Source organism: Gossypium hirsutum, chromosome A09 (assembly GCF_007990345.1).
Source record: "Gossypium hirsutum isolate 1008001.06 chromosome A09, Gossypium_hirsutum_v2.1, whole genome shotgun sequence".
In the NCBI taxonomy this organism is placed as follows: domain Eukaryota; kingdom Viridiplantae; phylum Streptophyta; class Magnoliopsida; order Malvales; family Malvaceae; genus Gossypium; species Gossypium hirsutum.
In genome coordinates, this window is record NC_053432.1 from 72,715,640 (window position 1) to 72,732,024 (window position 16,385).

At 29.8% G+C, this 16,385-nt stretch overlaps 1 protein-coding gene across 1 annotated transcript; it reads right to left on the minus strand.

Moving 5' to 3' along the window:
* Positions 1-412: 412 nt before the first annotated feature.
* LOC107889432 (probable aspartyl protease At4g16563) lies at positions 413-2,168 on the minus strand. Its single transcript, XM_016813846.2, has one exon. The coding sequence runs from the start codon at positions 1,918-1,920 to the stop codon at positions 514-516; it is 1,407 nt and encodes a 468-aa protein (XP_016669335.1). The 5' UTR covers positions 1,921-2,168; the 3' UTR covers positions 413-513.
* Positions 2,169-16,385: the final 14,217 nt, after the last annotated feature.

Genomic DNA, 16,385 nt, shown 5'->3' on the forward strand with positions numbered 1-16,385 from the left:
TTAAAGTGAAACAGTTATACAAGAAGAGAATGGGTTTAATAAACAGTTCAATGAATTAAACTATAAATCAGCTCAGCTGGGAATGGATATTTGTTTCAAAATCGGGGTAAATTTTGGGAAGCAACTTTACCCAAATAATGATATTTCACGAAAAAGTTGAACATGAAGGAAATCACCTAAAAGGAAGGTAATAAAGAAGGTGCTGTTGCCCCCATTTTATGAAATAAAGAGAAAAAGGGAAAGATGCCCAAAAGGAAGATGATGAGACCTTTGAAAGAAAAGAATACTTACTTTGGAAGAAAATCACTAGGAAGCTGCTAACTCAGATGCCACTATTATTGTTATAATAGTATATTGATGCATTAAAATTTTCAATATAATCAAACTTTTTGATTAAAAATGACAGAAAAAAGAAGCTAATAACCCTTTTGTCACCATTCCATTAAAAATAGAAGCAAAAGAAAAAGATGACTTTCATATTCATGGCCAAAACACAAAATAACAAAGTGCAGCTCACGCACAGCTTCGTTCAGCCCATCCAAACCTATTGTTTGCGATATCAAATTCGATGTAATAATTCTGCTGCTGAAAGCTCCCTAGTATTATTGCAGGACCGCTGTGTGAGCCTTGGCCGACCACATTGTCTGAAACGATCATCAAACACACAACCTTATCATCACCGTCAAATGAGAAATAGTTAACCAAAGGCAATGCCATTTTGGCTCCTCCTTTGAACTGGAAACTCAATTCGGGGATTTCTATTGAAGTATAGCCCGAAGTGTTGAAGCATGGGGCTAAACCCGATCTGTTTTCTATTTCACGCACTCTTCTATAATTTCCCATTTGTTTCTCGAACTCTTTCGAGACTACCTCGAACACTGGTCTCTCCATAAAAGTGAATGTTGATCCCGAGTCCACTATGGTGCCACCGTTACCGTCTGATCCTGGGACCAAATAACTGTACGGAACTTTGACGTGCTTATCGCCCACCAGAATTTTACGTAGAGTTACGTAGTAGAACTCTTTGAAAACTGGGTTTGAAGCCACTTGGTTCCTGTAAAACGGTGTGTAGCTAAGGCCTGGGGTCTTGGCATCACCGGAACCCGACCCGGTTTCCAACAACATGTTGCTGCTGACGCCAGTGTCATCGAACCGGCGAGAAACGAGACAGTAAGAGAATTTCTTGAGGCCTAATTGGGAGGGTATAGACTCAGCGCTCCGACCGAACCCGGCTATTCCAGCGGGCTGTCGGTTGGAGAGGATGGAGCATCCGACAAGGAAATCTTGGAAGGTTTTCTGGGGGAAAGCAAGGTTTTCTACTAATAGAAGCCCAGCAGTGGAACCTAAACCGTATTGAATTATGTAAGGAGGGCAGGTTTGAGTGCAGTTTTCGGAAGTGGGTTCACAGTCTTGGCAACGAGACTCAACGTCGGGGCCAAAAAGCCAACTACACTTGGGGTTTCTACAACCTACGAGCTTACTGGAAGATGAAAGTTTAGGGGCAAAAGTGGGGATTTTTGCAGGGTCAACATTGGGGAATGCGCATTGGGAACAAAGGTAACGAGAGGTGCAAGGGAACCAGGAGAGGCTGCTCCCGGTGTCCATGACGAAAGGAAGGGTTTGAGGCGGAGTTCCAAATTTGAGGGAGATAGTGTAGCCCCCATAACTGTGAGAAAATAGGGGAGCCCTGAGAAGAGAAGAGGTAGTATTATCGGCCTTGGCTTTGGGATGTTTGAGGTGGTGGGCTCTTGCAACAGAAGAAGTGACTAAGTTGTTGAGAATTTGGTAAGGATGGGAGGAAGAAGGGTGAGGGAAGGGAGAGAGGGAGAGTTTGATGGTGGCGGCGGCGGCGCCGGCTGACGTCAATGTTGTGGAGATTATAAAGAAAGATAAGAAGAAGATGAAAGGCAGAGAAGCCATGACAACAACAACAACAAAAGAAAAAGAATGGTTATCTCTGTTTTTGCTCTGCTTTTGGATTATCTATTTGTAAAGGGAAAGTGTAAGTAATATTAATTGGTATTTAAAAGTGAAATAAATTTGAGTGGGGGAATAGGCATAGCGGTGGGGGTGATGTTTGTCCCGTTGTTTCTTTATAGAGCGAGGGTAGAAATACTATACCAACGGTAGACAGCACAACTGGACCAAGGTATCATGTTCGATTACGGTGATGCTATTTTGACATTGTAAAACACTGAATTATCCTTTATGCCACTTCAATCACCCCGACAATACTATAAAGGTTAAATTCTGCTATTACTTCATCTAACATGGGCAAGTTGTGGATTTAGTCCATAATCATTTTTTGTCCCTGTAATTGGTGATCTTAACATATATTATCATATGTATAATGTCATATCAATTCATTATTTTCACATACCACTTAAACAAAGGCAATTTAATAGATTTAATGGTTGTCTTCTACATCGAGATAGAAATTTGAAAAAGTATTAAGGATTAAGAATGATTTAATTGGAGAGAATAGACTAAATCTACAAATTTACGTATATTACAAGACTAATGGCATAATTTAACTACTTGATTTAACTGCTCACATTTGAGTAAAGACTTAATTTTCAAATTTCAAAAAAGTACATGGACTAAAATAAATCAATTTAAAGTATAAGGACTAAATTCACAACTTACACAGAGAATAGAGGCTAATGCAGAATTCAACCCAATATAAGTTATATTCTCACTATTAAAAAAAAGTACTTATAGGTTTATATTTCAAAAGTCTCATCAATTAATTTTATCTTCATTATATTTATTTAATTAACAATCTATTAATTAATTTTATAAATATTAATATAACCATCACACGCGTCTACGTGAGAAAAATATTTTTATCAATACATAAATGGTACTAAGTAATCTAAAGATAAAACATATGTTTTGAAAATAATAATAATACAACATATGCATATGTATGTAATTACAATAAAGTGTAACAAAGTTATGTATTTTAAATACATGTAATAAAGAATATTAAATGTATTTCAACTGTTTTCCCATCGGTTTAGCCAATTTTATATTAAAATTAAAAATAGTATTATTAGGGAATTATAAAATTACATTAAAATAAATGAAACAAATGAAATAATAACTCAATGGTCTTGATACTATAATGGCAAGAGCAATTTAGTATATTTTTCAAATAAATGGAACAATTTAATCATTGTGGAGAGGAAAAAAAAACAATTGAATATGTTAAACTTTTTTTAATAGAAAAGGATATCATTAAGCGATTATATTAGATAAAATCATGATCAAGAGGAAATAGATATATTGCGATCTCTTTTCAACAAGTTCATGACTGAAGTCGGTAGAGATCTAAATAAACGTATTAAAAAACTACTTGTATCAGCACATTTAGTCATGTGATCAGTAACACCATTAAAAATTCTTAGGATATGTTGGATAAAGTAATATAGAAGAGGAGAAAATATAGACATAAAAGAAGAAAAGGGTTATATTATTTGGCTAGTTGATTAAAATTGAAGAAAAAAGAAAGAAAGAAATTAACGAAGACTAGATAGTAGATGGTAATTTGTTTTTATAATTTCTTTTAAATAATTATTAATATATTAAAGTTTTAATTATAAAATTTAATTTTATGATAATAATTTAGGGTGCATTACTTGGTTGGTTATTGATATTAAACAGATTTAAAAATGATCTTGGAACAATAATATATATAAACTTTTCACTAGCAAATTGTAGTTTATCTCAAATTAATTTGGAAGTGGATATATTGATTAAAAAATTTAAATATGGGTAGTGTCAGGTGGTGAATTTTTTTCTAATAATAATAATTCTTCTTTAAATATACCATTTAAAAATACCAAAATTGGTCCGTAATTTAAGTAATTATTTAGTATATATGCGTATTAATTACTTTATATATATAATTTAAAAATCAAATAAAATTTCCATATATAATATTTAAAATACAAAAAAAGAAAAAGAAAAAGAAAGAAGGCTTTTCTCTCTATCATTCTTTCCCTATCTCCTCATTTCTCTCTTTTCTTTCCTTTCCCTATTACCCTTCATTTACGGCTCCAAAACCAAAATATATTGAGAAAGGATTGTATGAAACGTGATTACATGTCATCCCTATCATTTTTCAATAGTAGAATGACAGATCAAATTTTTTCTCTTGAAAAAATTCAAATTCAACTAAAAATGTTAAAAATTTGATTTGTCATTCTTCTATTGAAAAGAGATAAGGACGACGTAGAATCACAGTTTCGTACAATCTTTTCTCTAATAAAATTTTTGGCCCTCTAAATGAACTATTCATTTAAATTTTTTATCTATTTTAATTTTTAAACTTGCAGTTTTTGTCAAATAATTCAGAATGAATGAAAAATTAATATTTATTAATTTTATTAATGTGACATTTATGAATTATCACATGGATAATATTTAATTATTTTTTTAAAAATATTAAATTATTAAAATAATTATATATTTTTTAACTTTAAAAATTAATTAAATATTAACATGTCATCAACGTAGCAATCCACATTATGCCACATTAGCAAAGTTAAAAATATTAACTTTTTAATCTATTTTAGAGTAATTTGACAAAAAATACAAATTTAAAAAATAAAAGAATAAATAATTAAAATAATATATTTTTTTATAAAAATTGAGGATGAAAAAAATTATTATATCAAAGAAAATAATTTACGTGACACCTTATGGAGGGCAGGCTTCTACAGTACACCCATGTTTCCAAGCTTAATTTGTTTCAGAAGCAGATTGATATAGAGAAAATAAAAATGAAAACTCAAATCAATTACTACTAACTTTTTGTTTTTTTAGTCTGACGAGATTTCTTTTTCTCTAAAAAATTATAATTATTTCAATATTTTTTATTTGTTTGGGTTTCTCTAGGTTTAAATTTCACATTATTTAAATTTAAATATATTCTAATTTTTAATATGCTATTTTTTTGTATTAAGTTAATAATAATTATAGTTGGACATGCATTTTTTTTAAAAAAAAAATTAAAATAAATGAGTGCCTTAGCTTGGGAATATCAATATATCTTTGGTTAAGAATCCAACTACCTACAAGTCAATTAAATGTCTCTTAAATTGAATTAAAGAAGGAATGCACCACAAAAGCACCGTCCCCCAACAAACATGACAAACTATTTTAAAGTGCGATCATATTTGATGTAATTTTTTAATGATCTCATATCCTTTGATTGATTTACAGTATATACCTTCCATTTATTAAATAAAAACTATTTACAATATTTGTTATTGTTTGATATCCAAGTAACATTAGTTCTCCTTTTTCATTCGTAATAATTACATTATATATGATTTTTGATTTAATGTGTAATTTAATATTATACAAATAAAATTTAAATTGTAATTCATATGTATATATAAAATTTTGATTTTAATTTTATTTTACACATTTGAAAAATAAATACATAAATTTATTTTGTTATTGAATTAATATAATTAATTACCTATATGATATATCAACATAAAATGATGCTAATTCGATTCCTTGTAAATTCTACATTCAACTGTTGGAAAGGCATGTAGTTTTGTCCATCTATAAGATAAATTTATTAAAAATTTAAATTAGTGGTGAAGTAAAAAAAAAAAAAAAGGAAAAGAATTCATTAGCCGTTGAAAGCGTTGACACAGCAGCTTTCATGGGACCGTTAGTATTGAGTGGACTTTTTGGTATGAATAATTTCAAAGGTTAAAAAGTAGGAATTCACACCCTTAAATCATGCCAAAATCAAACATGCCTTTCTCTTTACAACAAATCCATTTCCACAACTCAACTGAGATTTTATAATACTTGGGCTAACATTCTGGCATCTCATTTTCATTAAATGTTATGCAAACGATTGGTTTGAGGCAACCCAAGGTATTTTCCATTTCCACAGTGAAAAACATGTACCCTTAAAATCATCGACAAACCCTTGACACAATTTTACTTTTTCACGGCCAAAACTATTTTACGTAATGATGATGTCATAAAAATTGATAGAGAGACATGAGTTGCATGTGGTGGTGGGGGTAGACTAGGCGATGAAGATAGGAAGATAAAAGGGAATGCATGTGAATGGGGTGTCACACTCATGATTTTGTCACTGTGTGAAAGAGGAAACCCCCAACCCCAACCTTTTATGTCATATTGTGCCTACAAATGTCTCGGTACACATGTCCTCTTTCCTTTTTTCAATAAATCATTATTGATTCATCAATTCTTTGGAAGATCTATCTCGTGCCTGGTACTGCATGGTTCCACTCTGCAAGAACGCCGAATCATTCTCTTGAAGCTCATCCTTTTCATCATAAATGATCCGCTTGCCCCGAAATGACCCGGCCCAATAGGGAAATCCCAATTCATTTGGCCTTTCACATATTGATCAATCAAAGAGAGATTCAACAACTAAAAGAAAGATCGATTCTTTGGGATCCTTCCTTTCTTCAAACGGAACGAACGGAGATAGAATCAGACCGATTCCCTAAGTGCCTTTCTGGATATTCCTCAATGTCCCGGCTATTCACGGGCGAGGAGGGATTCGAACCCTACCCCCTCACGTCAATCCCACGAGCCTCTTATCCATTCTTATTCGATCACGGCGGGGGGCAAGGCAAAATAGAAAAACTCACATTGGGTTTAGGGATTATCAAGCTCGAACTGATGACTTCCACCACGTCAAGGTGACACTCTACCGTTGAGTAGTGAAAGATAAATCTTCTTAAATTAACTATTGGACCCTAAACATATCTAATAGCCCCAGAGCGGTTGAGAAGCTCATATTTGAAGGCTTTTGCGCAACAGCCTTTCTGGAAAATGGCTTAACTTGGTGCCTGGATTGTACTAATAAATCTTAGACCAGGGTTAATATCGGGGAAAGGATAAGCATTAGATCGAATCAGGTTATCTTTTTTTAAAATAAGTAGAACTGATAACTTTTAATAATATCTTTTAAATTTTATAATTTTTTTAAAAAATTATTATTTAAAAAAATTAAGTTTGAAATGAACTTAGACAAATAGTTGTTTTTGTCCAAATGAACTTGAACAACCATATGTCCCAGTTCATTCTAGTAAAAATTAAAAATTTTTATTTTTTTCTAATGTGGCGGTTCTCATAGCAATGCCATATCAGCAACTATCGCTACTACCTTAGCGTCGTTAACAGCCACATCAATGAGTAAACGGTCAATGGCGATCAAAGGGTTTTTTTGATGAATTTTACCAATTTGAACATTCAATTGAATGCACAAGGTTATGAGGGGCTTAATTGATTTTTTTAAAAATGGTTTGGGGGTTATTTAGACATTTTTCTTAATAGTTCATGGAATAATATTTCCTTTTCTCCTACTCAAACCAAGGAAATGATAAAAACAAATAGGTTTTATTTGGGTTAATGTATTATTTGGTGTAGGGGTTAGCATTCAATCAAATCGTGTGGAAATTTTGAGTCAGTTGAATTGAAGAATTCTGTTTTATCATCTTAACTTAACTTGAAAACTTTTTAATCGAAGTGAGTGAAATGAAATTTAAATTAAGTCGAATAAATTTATTTAAGTCAAATAATTTTTTTAACTAAACATATTGAAATCTTATTGATAATATGACTAAATTTGAAGTTAAAAAACATAAATATAATATATATATATATATTTAAGAACTATTTTAAAAACAAAATAAGATAAAAAAATTAGAATATTAAACTTGATTTATAATTTCCTTAGGACACAAGTTTATGATTTTGGAATTTAAAAAACAATATAATTTAGCATTATTATATAATTTTTAGTATTTTCAATAATTTTTATAGAATTTATAATCTATATACATTTAAAATTTTGGGAAACATATTTTATAAACATTTTGAATATTTTATAATTTTTTTGAGAGGGATCAATTTACATATTTACAAAACTATCACAAACTCAAGGGGTATTGACATCAATTTGTCATTTGAGTTATTCAAATTCAACTAACTTAAACTCTAAAAATTGAATCGTTTATTCGAGTTGATTTAAAAAACCAAATAATTAGAATAATTCAATTCAATTAATTCGAAATTCAAAGCAAATTTAGATTTTTTAATCAAATCGAGTTTTACTCATCCTTAATTTGTGGTTTGAACTAGACAAGTGTTTCCAGATCGGGGCTTGAATTTTATTGTCTGAATTAGTTCATGAACTTGGCAAGAACTTGGCAATTCCTTTTGAATTGAAACTTGAATTTTTTATGGGTCCAAGTTAGGCATTGTTGGATAAATAGTTGAAAAAATAAATCAATTAAAAAATAATATTTTGAATGATTTACTTTTTTTCACATGTTTGATAATCCAAAATAAAATTAATCTGATAAAAATTTTCTACAAAAACTATGGAAAATAATAAGTAGATAAGAGTTACTTATCACTTAAAAGAATAATATTTTCAATTAATTTAATTTAATTTAATTTATTTAATTTAATTTAATTTATTTAATATTATATTATCATATATAGGAATGGACTAACTTGTAGGAAAAGAAAGTTCAACCCAAAGTGGGAAACCCATGTAAGAACAATTACAAATTTAAAGACTAAGATGAATAAAAAAAGAAGTTAAGACCCAGAATAAAAACCATTGCCAATTTCAGGTCCAAAATCAATTAAACCATTTATGTTCAAAAGTATATGGTTTAGACCTGAGAAAAAGAAAGCATAGTAAGACCATCATTTAGCCATTCCTAATGAAATGGAAACAATAATATTCATCAATGGATCAATATTGAGTTGTAATGAGAAATGACAGCCCAATTGCTTTGGCCCTAGACACCATGTTCGCCAAATCAAATCCTGGAAAAATGAGAACTTGTGTTGCCTAAGGAATCTAAGGAAGAAAACTATTTTAATTTAATCACAACTTAAGCTTTGACAGTTTCTTCAAGATCATGTCCAGATAACACCAAATCTCGGGAATTTTCATTAACTTTTTTAACTCCATAATTTTCTTCAAATAAATAAATTAATAGATGATGATTTTGGGAAGATAGTAAAGCAAACCTAAGATATTCTTACCGTCTCCAAACAAAATCTTTTTTTTTTATGCAGATCATGTTTAATTTCTGCTTTGGAAGAGAGAATTAAATTATATTCATGCACAAATTTAGAGGAACTCAATCCTGCCTCAATACAATGTACAGAAAGCAAATAGATTGACTGAGCATCTACTCAAAAAGATTTGGTCAACCGTTTGCCATTTCCAACTTGAAACACCATACAAATTAATGAGCCTCCTTAAATTTAGTTGAGATCCCCCGTTTCCCACTAATCAGGTGTTATATAGTATCAGAGTAAATATTTTTTTTATATAATATTAGGGATATCAATAAATTAAGACTAAAATAGATAAATTTCTTTAATATGTTAATATATTTGGTGAAAAAGAAAGAAAATACATCTACATAAGTTAGCCCGGTTCCTCTAATCAGGAATGTTGCAAAAACCCACAAATTATGTCAATTTAGCCAAATCTAAAAATATACAAAATACTCCAATAATCAAGTTACACCAACAAATAATGAACTTTCTAGTCAAAAAATTAAATTGATTCCTTCTATAGATCTCTCTTAAATGGCATTAACGGCCTCAAAGTTATCACTATATATATATTTTTTAAACATATTATTCCACTAACAAATGTAAATTAAACAACATACTAGGTTCTAGTAATAATTATCAAAGAGCCTTCATCAATTAATGAACACGCAGGCTTGCTTGATGTATGGTTTAGCTGCTTCGTGCCATTACTTCTAAAATATTAAGTTTAAAGCTCCAATTTTATCAATATCTTTTTTATCTCAAACTAAAACCAGAAAGGAAAAATAATAATAAAATTTGAGTTTACATTTTATTCACGCTATCTCATGTTACATCTATAAATTCACATTCCAAATTACAATTATTTTACTTGGATTTATGTAATTTTTCATTCTCAAATAGTATTAAGATGTTAGATTATAAGCAGTAATCTTAAGATCACATATTTTTTAGATTATTTAAAATTATGGGCATAATATGAAATTTTGAAAAGAAATTACCATTTCTTTTTATCATTATAATCAGTTTTGTCTTTTTTTCCTAAATAAATTTAAGTCTAATTAAAAGCAAGATATCTAATTTCTTAATAGTAAAACAATAGATGTCATACTTTAAAACTATAATTATCTTATTTATTATACTTATGATTTATAAATTATGATTCATGATGCAATCATTTTTCGTGACTTATTATAATTATAATATATAAATTTATTTTTGTTAGTGTCAATTACAAAGGTTAGCAAGAATGTCAATTGTAACTTAAAGGATCATCTAATAGGCCACTGCAACTTGCCTTATTTGGTTGGCATATTTAATTTAAAACTGTTTGGAACTTTTAATTGCTTATATTTGAGGACTTTTAGTAGTCCATTTTTGAAGATTGTATCAAGATTTTTAATGCGATCGAAGTTTAAAATCACATGTAACATTAGAACTTAGTTAATAGGTAAATGTAATAGTCCGCACATTTCTTACGTCAAGAACATAACATTTTTTATTAAAGATTAATGTTACTCCAACAACAAATAATTAATCTGCTCCAAGTCTAATTGCCAACATCGTTAAAATTATTTTGTTAAGTTTAAGTTAATTACAATGTCATTTTTTTAATTTCAAAATATCACACTAATGAATATAATAGAATAAGTTTAACATTGTTGAACTTGAATTTTAAAATGTGAAAAAAGTAAAAGATTAAGTTCTAAATGTACAAAAAGTCCAAGGATTAGAAGCATAATTTATCCTAAATCTTTATAATGATAAGAATTAAAAGTTGAGCTTTAATTAATCTGTAATACCCCATACCCGTACCTGAGACCGGGATAGGATACGAGGCATTACCGAAATTTTCAGAATAATTTCAATTAATTTATATTATTTAGTATTCATTTTCATGTTTCATGTAACATCCTTTTCATATATTCAATTCAAAATATCATATAAAATACGGTACAATACTTAAATTGTCATATTTACTTGCTCATTCAGGGTATCCGAACCTACCTAACTAAATTGTAGAAATACCAAGATTTAGGGGCATATTTGCAATTTACCATTTTCTCAAATTTCACCCAATCTTAAATTGATAATTTCATTTAATTTATTAATTTAGATAATAAAACAATTTATTCCCTTCAATTTAGTCATTTTTGACATTTTTACAAAATTACCCCCTAAAGTTTTACTTTTATTCAATTTAGTCCATGAGCTTAAAACATGCAAATTAGCTATGCTAACTGAATATTCATATATATTTTTTCCTCCTCCTCCTCTCCATTCCACATCCTTAATGTATATAACATTCTTGTAAGTACGATTTCACAAGTTCTTATTAATGCTCACATCAATCTGTTCACACGAGTCATAATCACTCAATTATTTATAATTCGAGCTACAGAGCTCAAAATTAAGATCCGTAAATTTTCCCTAAAACTAGACTCACATATCATTCCACCATAAAATTTTAAGAATTTTTGGTTTAGCCAATTAGTACAGTTTATTCATTTAAGTTTCCCCTGTTTCACTATCCAACAGTTCTGACCTCTCTTCACTAAAAATTAATTATATCACAGTACAAAACTTGGATAATGTTCCCATTGATTTCTATTGAAAATAGACTCATTAAGGATTATAAGCATATAAATTTGAGACTATAATTAATTTTATCCAATTTTTGGTGATTTTCCAAAGTCAAAACAGGGGAACCCGAATTCATTCTAACATTGTCTTACAAAATTCATTATATCTCATAATTTACAAATCCATTGCTTACACCGTTTCTTCTATGAAAAACTAGACTCAATAAACTTTAATTTCATATTTTATTCATCTTCTAATTCAATTTCTACAATTTATGGTGATTTTTCAAATTTAGTCTACTTCTGCTGTCCAATATTGTTTTAGTTCAAGATGTTTATTACCATTTTTCCTCTAAATTTCAAAGGTCATACAATTCAGTCCTTGCTCAATTAGCCCATCTATTAAGCTAATTTTTCTCAATTAACATTTTATTCCATCATTCTAAACTATTACACAATCTTTAAAAATCAGAATTTTAACACTAAACCTTAATTCACAACTTTTTCACAATTAGGTCCTAAAATCAATTTCTATTGAAATTACTTGATAAAATCATCAAACAACAAAATCAAAGCTTCAAATTCATTTTATTTCATCATAAACAGCTAACACTTATCAATGATAGCTTTTAATTTTGTTCATAAAATCAAAAACTAATGAATTAAACACTTGGACCTAATTGTAAAAGTCACAAAAACATAAAAATCTCAAAGAAAAGGGTAAGAATTGAACTCACATATGTCAAAGTATGAAAAAACAGCAGCTTTCAGACCTCCCATGGCGTTTTTGCTGAAGAAAAATGATGATATCTCTAGATTTTTCAAATTTGTCTTGTTTTATATGTTTAATTTGCAAAATTTTCCATTTTGCCCTTGTTTCTCCTTGTCTTTTTTGCTGACCCATACAATTTGGGTCCAATTGCCTTTTAAATCCCTCCTTTTTAATCACTTAAACTATCTAATCACAATTTAATAAATTTCACACTATTTTCAATTTAGTCCTTTTTAATTAATTGACTAACCAAACGTTAAAATTTTCTAACGAAACTTTAATACTAACTTAATAACACTCCATAAATATTTATAAAAATATTTATGGCTCGGTTTATAAATCCGAGGTCTCGATACCTCGTTTTCAACCAAATTTACCTAATTAATTCTTTTAAAATCGCAAAATTCACTAATTAAAAACAATTCTTTTAAGTTCGCACTTGGCCTATAATTATTATTTGTTAAAATTTCTAAACATACTCGTCGGATTTAGTGATCTCGAATCACTGTTTCCGACACCACTGAAAAATTTGGCTGTTACATAATCTTTTAATACTAAAATAATTTATTAAAGAACAATATTAATGTAAAATGAGTTTCTAAATTCCTCAAAATTACAAATTTCAAAATCAATTAAATTTTTTCTAAAGAAAAAAAATTAATCAGAGAAACACATGGATGGAATCTATAATTTTCATTTGACAGCAATCACAATATACCATGCTCTACACTGAAGTTGGCTCATGGGGGCCAATTTCCATTTGCACCTTTGGTCCTTCAACAGAGGTAGCTTGCTCTATTTTCCGTTTTTGGCGGCGTTAAAATCTTACACGTAAGGAAGGAGATCTTTCCTCACATGCGGAACCCGACGGATATCATACCCCTTCACTTCCTCTACAAGATGATTGTTATAACGAGCATATAAAGAGTGAGTAATAACATAAGCTGACATTCGAGTTATAATGCCACACATAGATATCCATGTTGAGTTTACATGTTTTTTGTGGGGTTTACAGACCTTGTTTTTAGGGATTGTATTGTTACTGATATTAGTTAGTTTCAAAAGCTCTGGTTGATAATATAGTGAGGTAGTTCACAGCATCATTGATTTCTCTGTTCTTCTATCATTATTGATAATTTCTTTTCATTATAACAATGGTATCAGAGCCAGGTCATAAGCATATATGATGGCAGCAGAAAACTTCGTCCAGCCTGTTATTCCTCGTTTTGATGGTTACTATGACTATTGGAGCATGATAATGAAAAATTTCTTAAGGTCTAGAGAGTATTGGCATGTTGTTGAATCTGGAGTGATAGAACCGGAACAAGGTGTTGCAATGATAGATACACAGAAAGCAGAATTGGAAGCATTAAAGTTGAAGGATCTCAAAGCCAAGAACTATCTCTTTCAAGCCATTGATCGAGCCACTTTGGAAACGATTCTTTTCAAAGATACATCCAAACATATATAGAACTCGATGAAGAGAATGCATCAAGGGAATGCAAGGTCAAAGTGTGTACAGTTGCAAGGTTTTTGGACTGAATTTGAAAACTTAAGAATGAAGTCCAGGGAGTTGGTTACTGATTTTTTTATCAAGAACGATGGTAATCGCCAACAAGATGAGAATCTATGGAGAAAGAATGGAGGATATTGTCATTATTGAGAAGATTCTTAGATCGATGACAGTAAAATTTAACTTTATTGTTTGCTCGATAGAAGAATCAAGAGATGTCGGTTCCCTTACACTTGATGAACTACAAAGTTTTTTGCTGGATCATGAACAAAAGATTGTTCAGCAAGATAAAGAAGAACAGGCATTGAAGGCGACAATCAATCCAAAACGTCCTGGGGGTGGGAAACCGAGATGGAAGGACAAGAAGGAGCACCACAACGTAGATGAGGATTATTCTACTCATTCTAAAGGAAAAACAAAAGGCCGTGACAATAACTATTCATATGGTTACAAGCAAAAGTCTGTAGACAAGTCAAATATTGAATATTACAGATGTCACAGGTATGGTCATTACAAATCAGAGTGTAGAACTAATCTTAATAGAAATCGTGGTGTGAAATTAAATTTTGCAGAAAAATAAAAGGAAGAAGAAATTTCTCTCTTGATGGCATGTCATGTGAAGGAAGAAATTCACCAGAATCTGTGGTATTTAGACACAGGCTGCAACAATCATATGTGTGGAGATAAGATGATGTTTTTTGAATTAGATGAAGCATTCCGAAGCACTGTTTCATTTAGAGACAATTCTAATGTTTTTGTCTTGGGTAAATACAATGTGAAAATCCACACCAAGGAGAATACTACTCAGGTTATTTCTAATGTTTTCTTTGTTCCTAATTTGAAAACTAATCTGCTTAGTATTGGTCAGCTTCAAGAGAAAGGATATGTGATTTCCATCAAAGATGGAGTTTGTCGCATTCAAGATGAAAAATTGGGCTTAATTGCTTAAGTAAACATGACAACTACAACAGCCTAATTTTTAGTGGTGTCAAAAACAGTGATTCGAGATCACTAAATCCGACAAGTAAGTTTGAAAATTTAGTAAATTAATATTTATAAGTCATGTGTGACATTAGAAATATACTTGAATTAGTGAATTTTGTGAATTAAAAGAATTTATTAGGTCAAATGGGTCAAAAATGAGGTATCGAGACCTCAAATTCATAAATCGAGCCATAAAAATAATTATGGAGCGTTATTGAGTTAGTATTAAAGTTTCGTTAGAAAATTCTAACATTTTGATAGTTAATTAATTAAAAAGGACTAAATTGTAAAAGGTGCAAAACTTGTTAAAGTGATTAAATAGTTTAAATGTTTAATAAGGAAGGATTTAAAAGGCAATTAGACCTAAATTAAATCGGCTGGACTGTTTGGGGAATGAAATAAGTAAGAAAATAATGTGAACAAGGGGAAAATTGAAAAAAAACCTAAAATTTATTAGTTAAAAAGGATTTAATTGAAAACTCTAGAGATTTCGTCATTTTTCTTCATCTAAAAATGCCATAGCAGACCTCCTAAGATGGTTTTTCATATTTTTGCACCATGTGAGTTCAATTCTTACTTTTTCTTTGTAATTTTTATGTTTTTGTGACTTTTACAATAAGGTCCACCTATTGAATTCATTAGTTTTTTATTCTATGGGTGATATTGAAAGTTTCCATGGATGATTTCTGTATGTTTATGATAAATTATCATAGATTTAAAGCTTTAAATGCATTATATGATGAATCTATTAAGTGATTTTAATAGAAATTGAATTTTAGGACCTAATTGTGAAAAAGTTTAGAATTAGGGTTTGATGTTAAAATTTTGAATACTAAAGGGTATATAGTAGCTTATAATGATAGAATAAATTGTTAACTGAGACAAATAAAATTAATTGATGGGTTAATTGATTAGGGACAAATAAAATTAATTGATGGGTTAATTGATTAGGGACTAAATTGTAAAAATTGTAAAATTTTAAGGTAAAAGTGTAATTTTGAAAATTGAAGGGCATAAATTGTGAAGTGAATTAGAATTAATTTATATGCTAATGAATGAAAAATTTTACATTATAGATCAAGAATCATAAGATAAATGTGAAAAAGAGAAAATTACCGATTAGTCCCTGAGTCCCTACAACTTCTACAAATTGGTCCAGGTAAGTTCATAAGGTTGAAATTTATGATTATTTGTTAATTTAGAAATGATATAAGGTATTATTTTATATGTTGTCATTGAATTATGATTGTTGAAAGAATATGAATAGTGAATAGAATGTTCAAATTGAGTAGAACGCTGAATTGAGTACAATCGTTTAGTAACAAATGAAGTGACAAGTGATGAATTGACGGGTAAAATCATGGTATAACCATAGCTAAGTGTGGAATGTAAGAACATAGCTGGGCTATGGCATTTTAGTGAAAAGTCCATAATTGAATTA

What these genes read in the sequence shown, in the direction of transcription:
- LOC107889432 (XM_016813846.2), bottom strand. Translation starts at nt 1,920, where the DNA reads ATGGCTTCTCTGCCTTTCATCTTCTTCTTATCTTTCTTTATAATCTCC.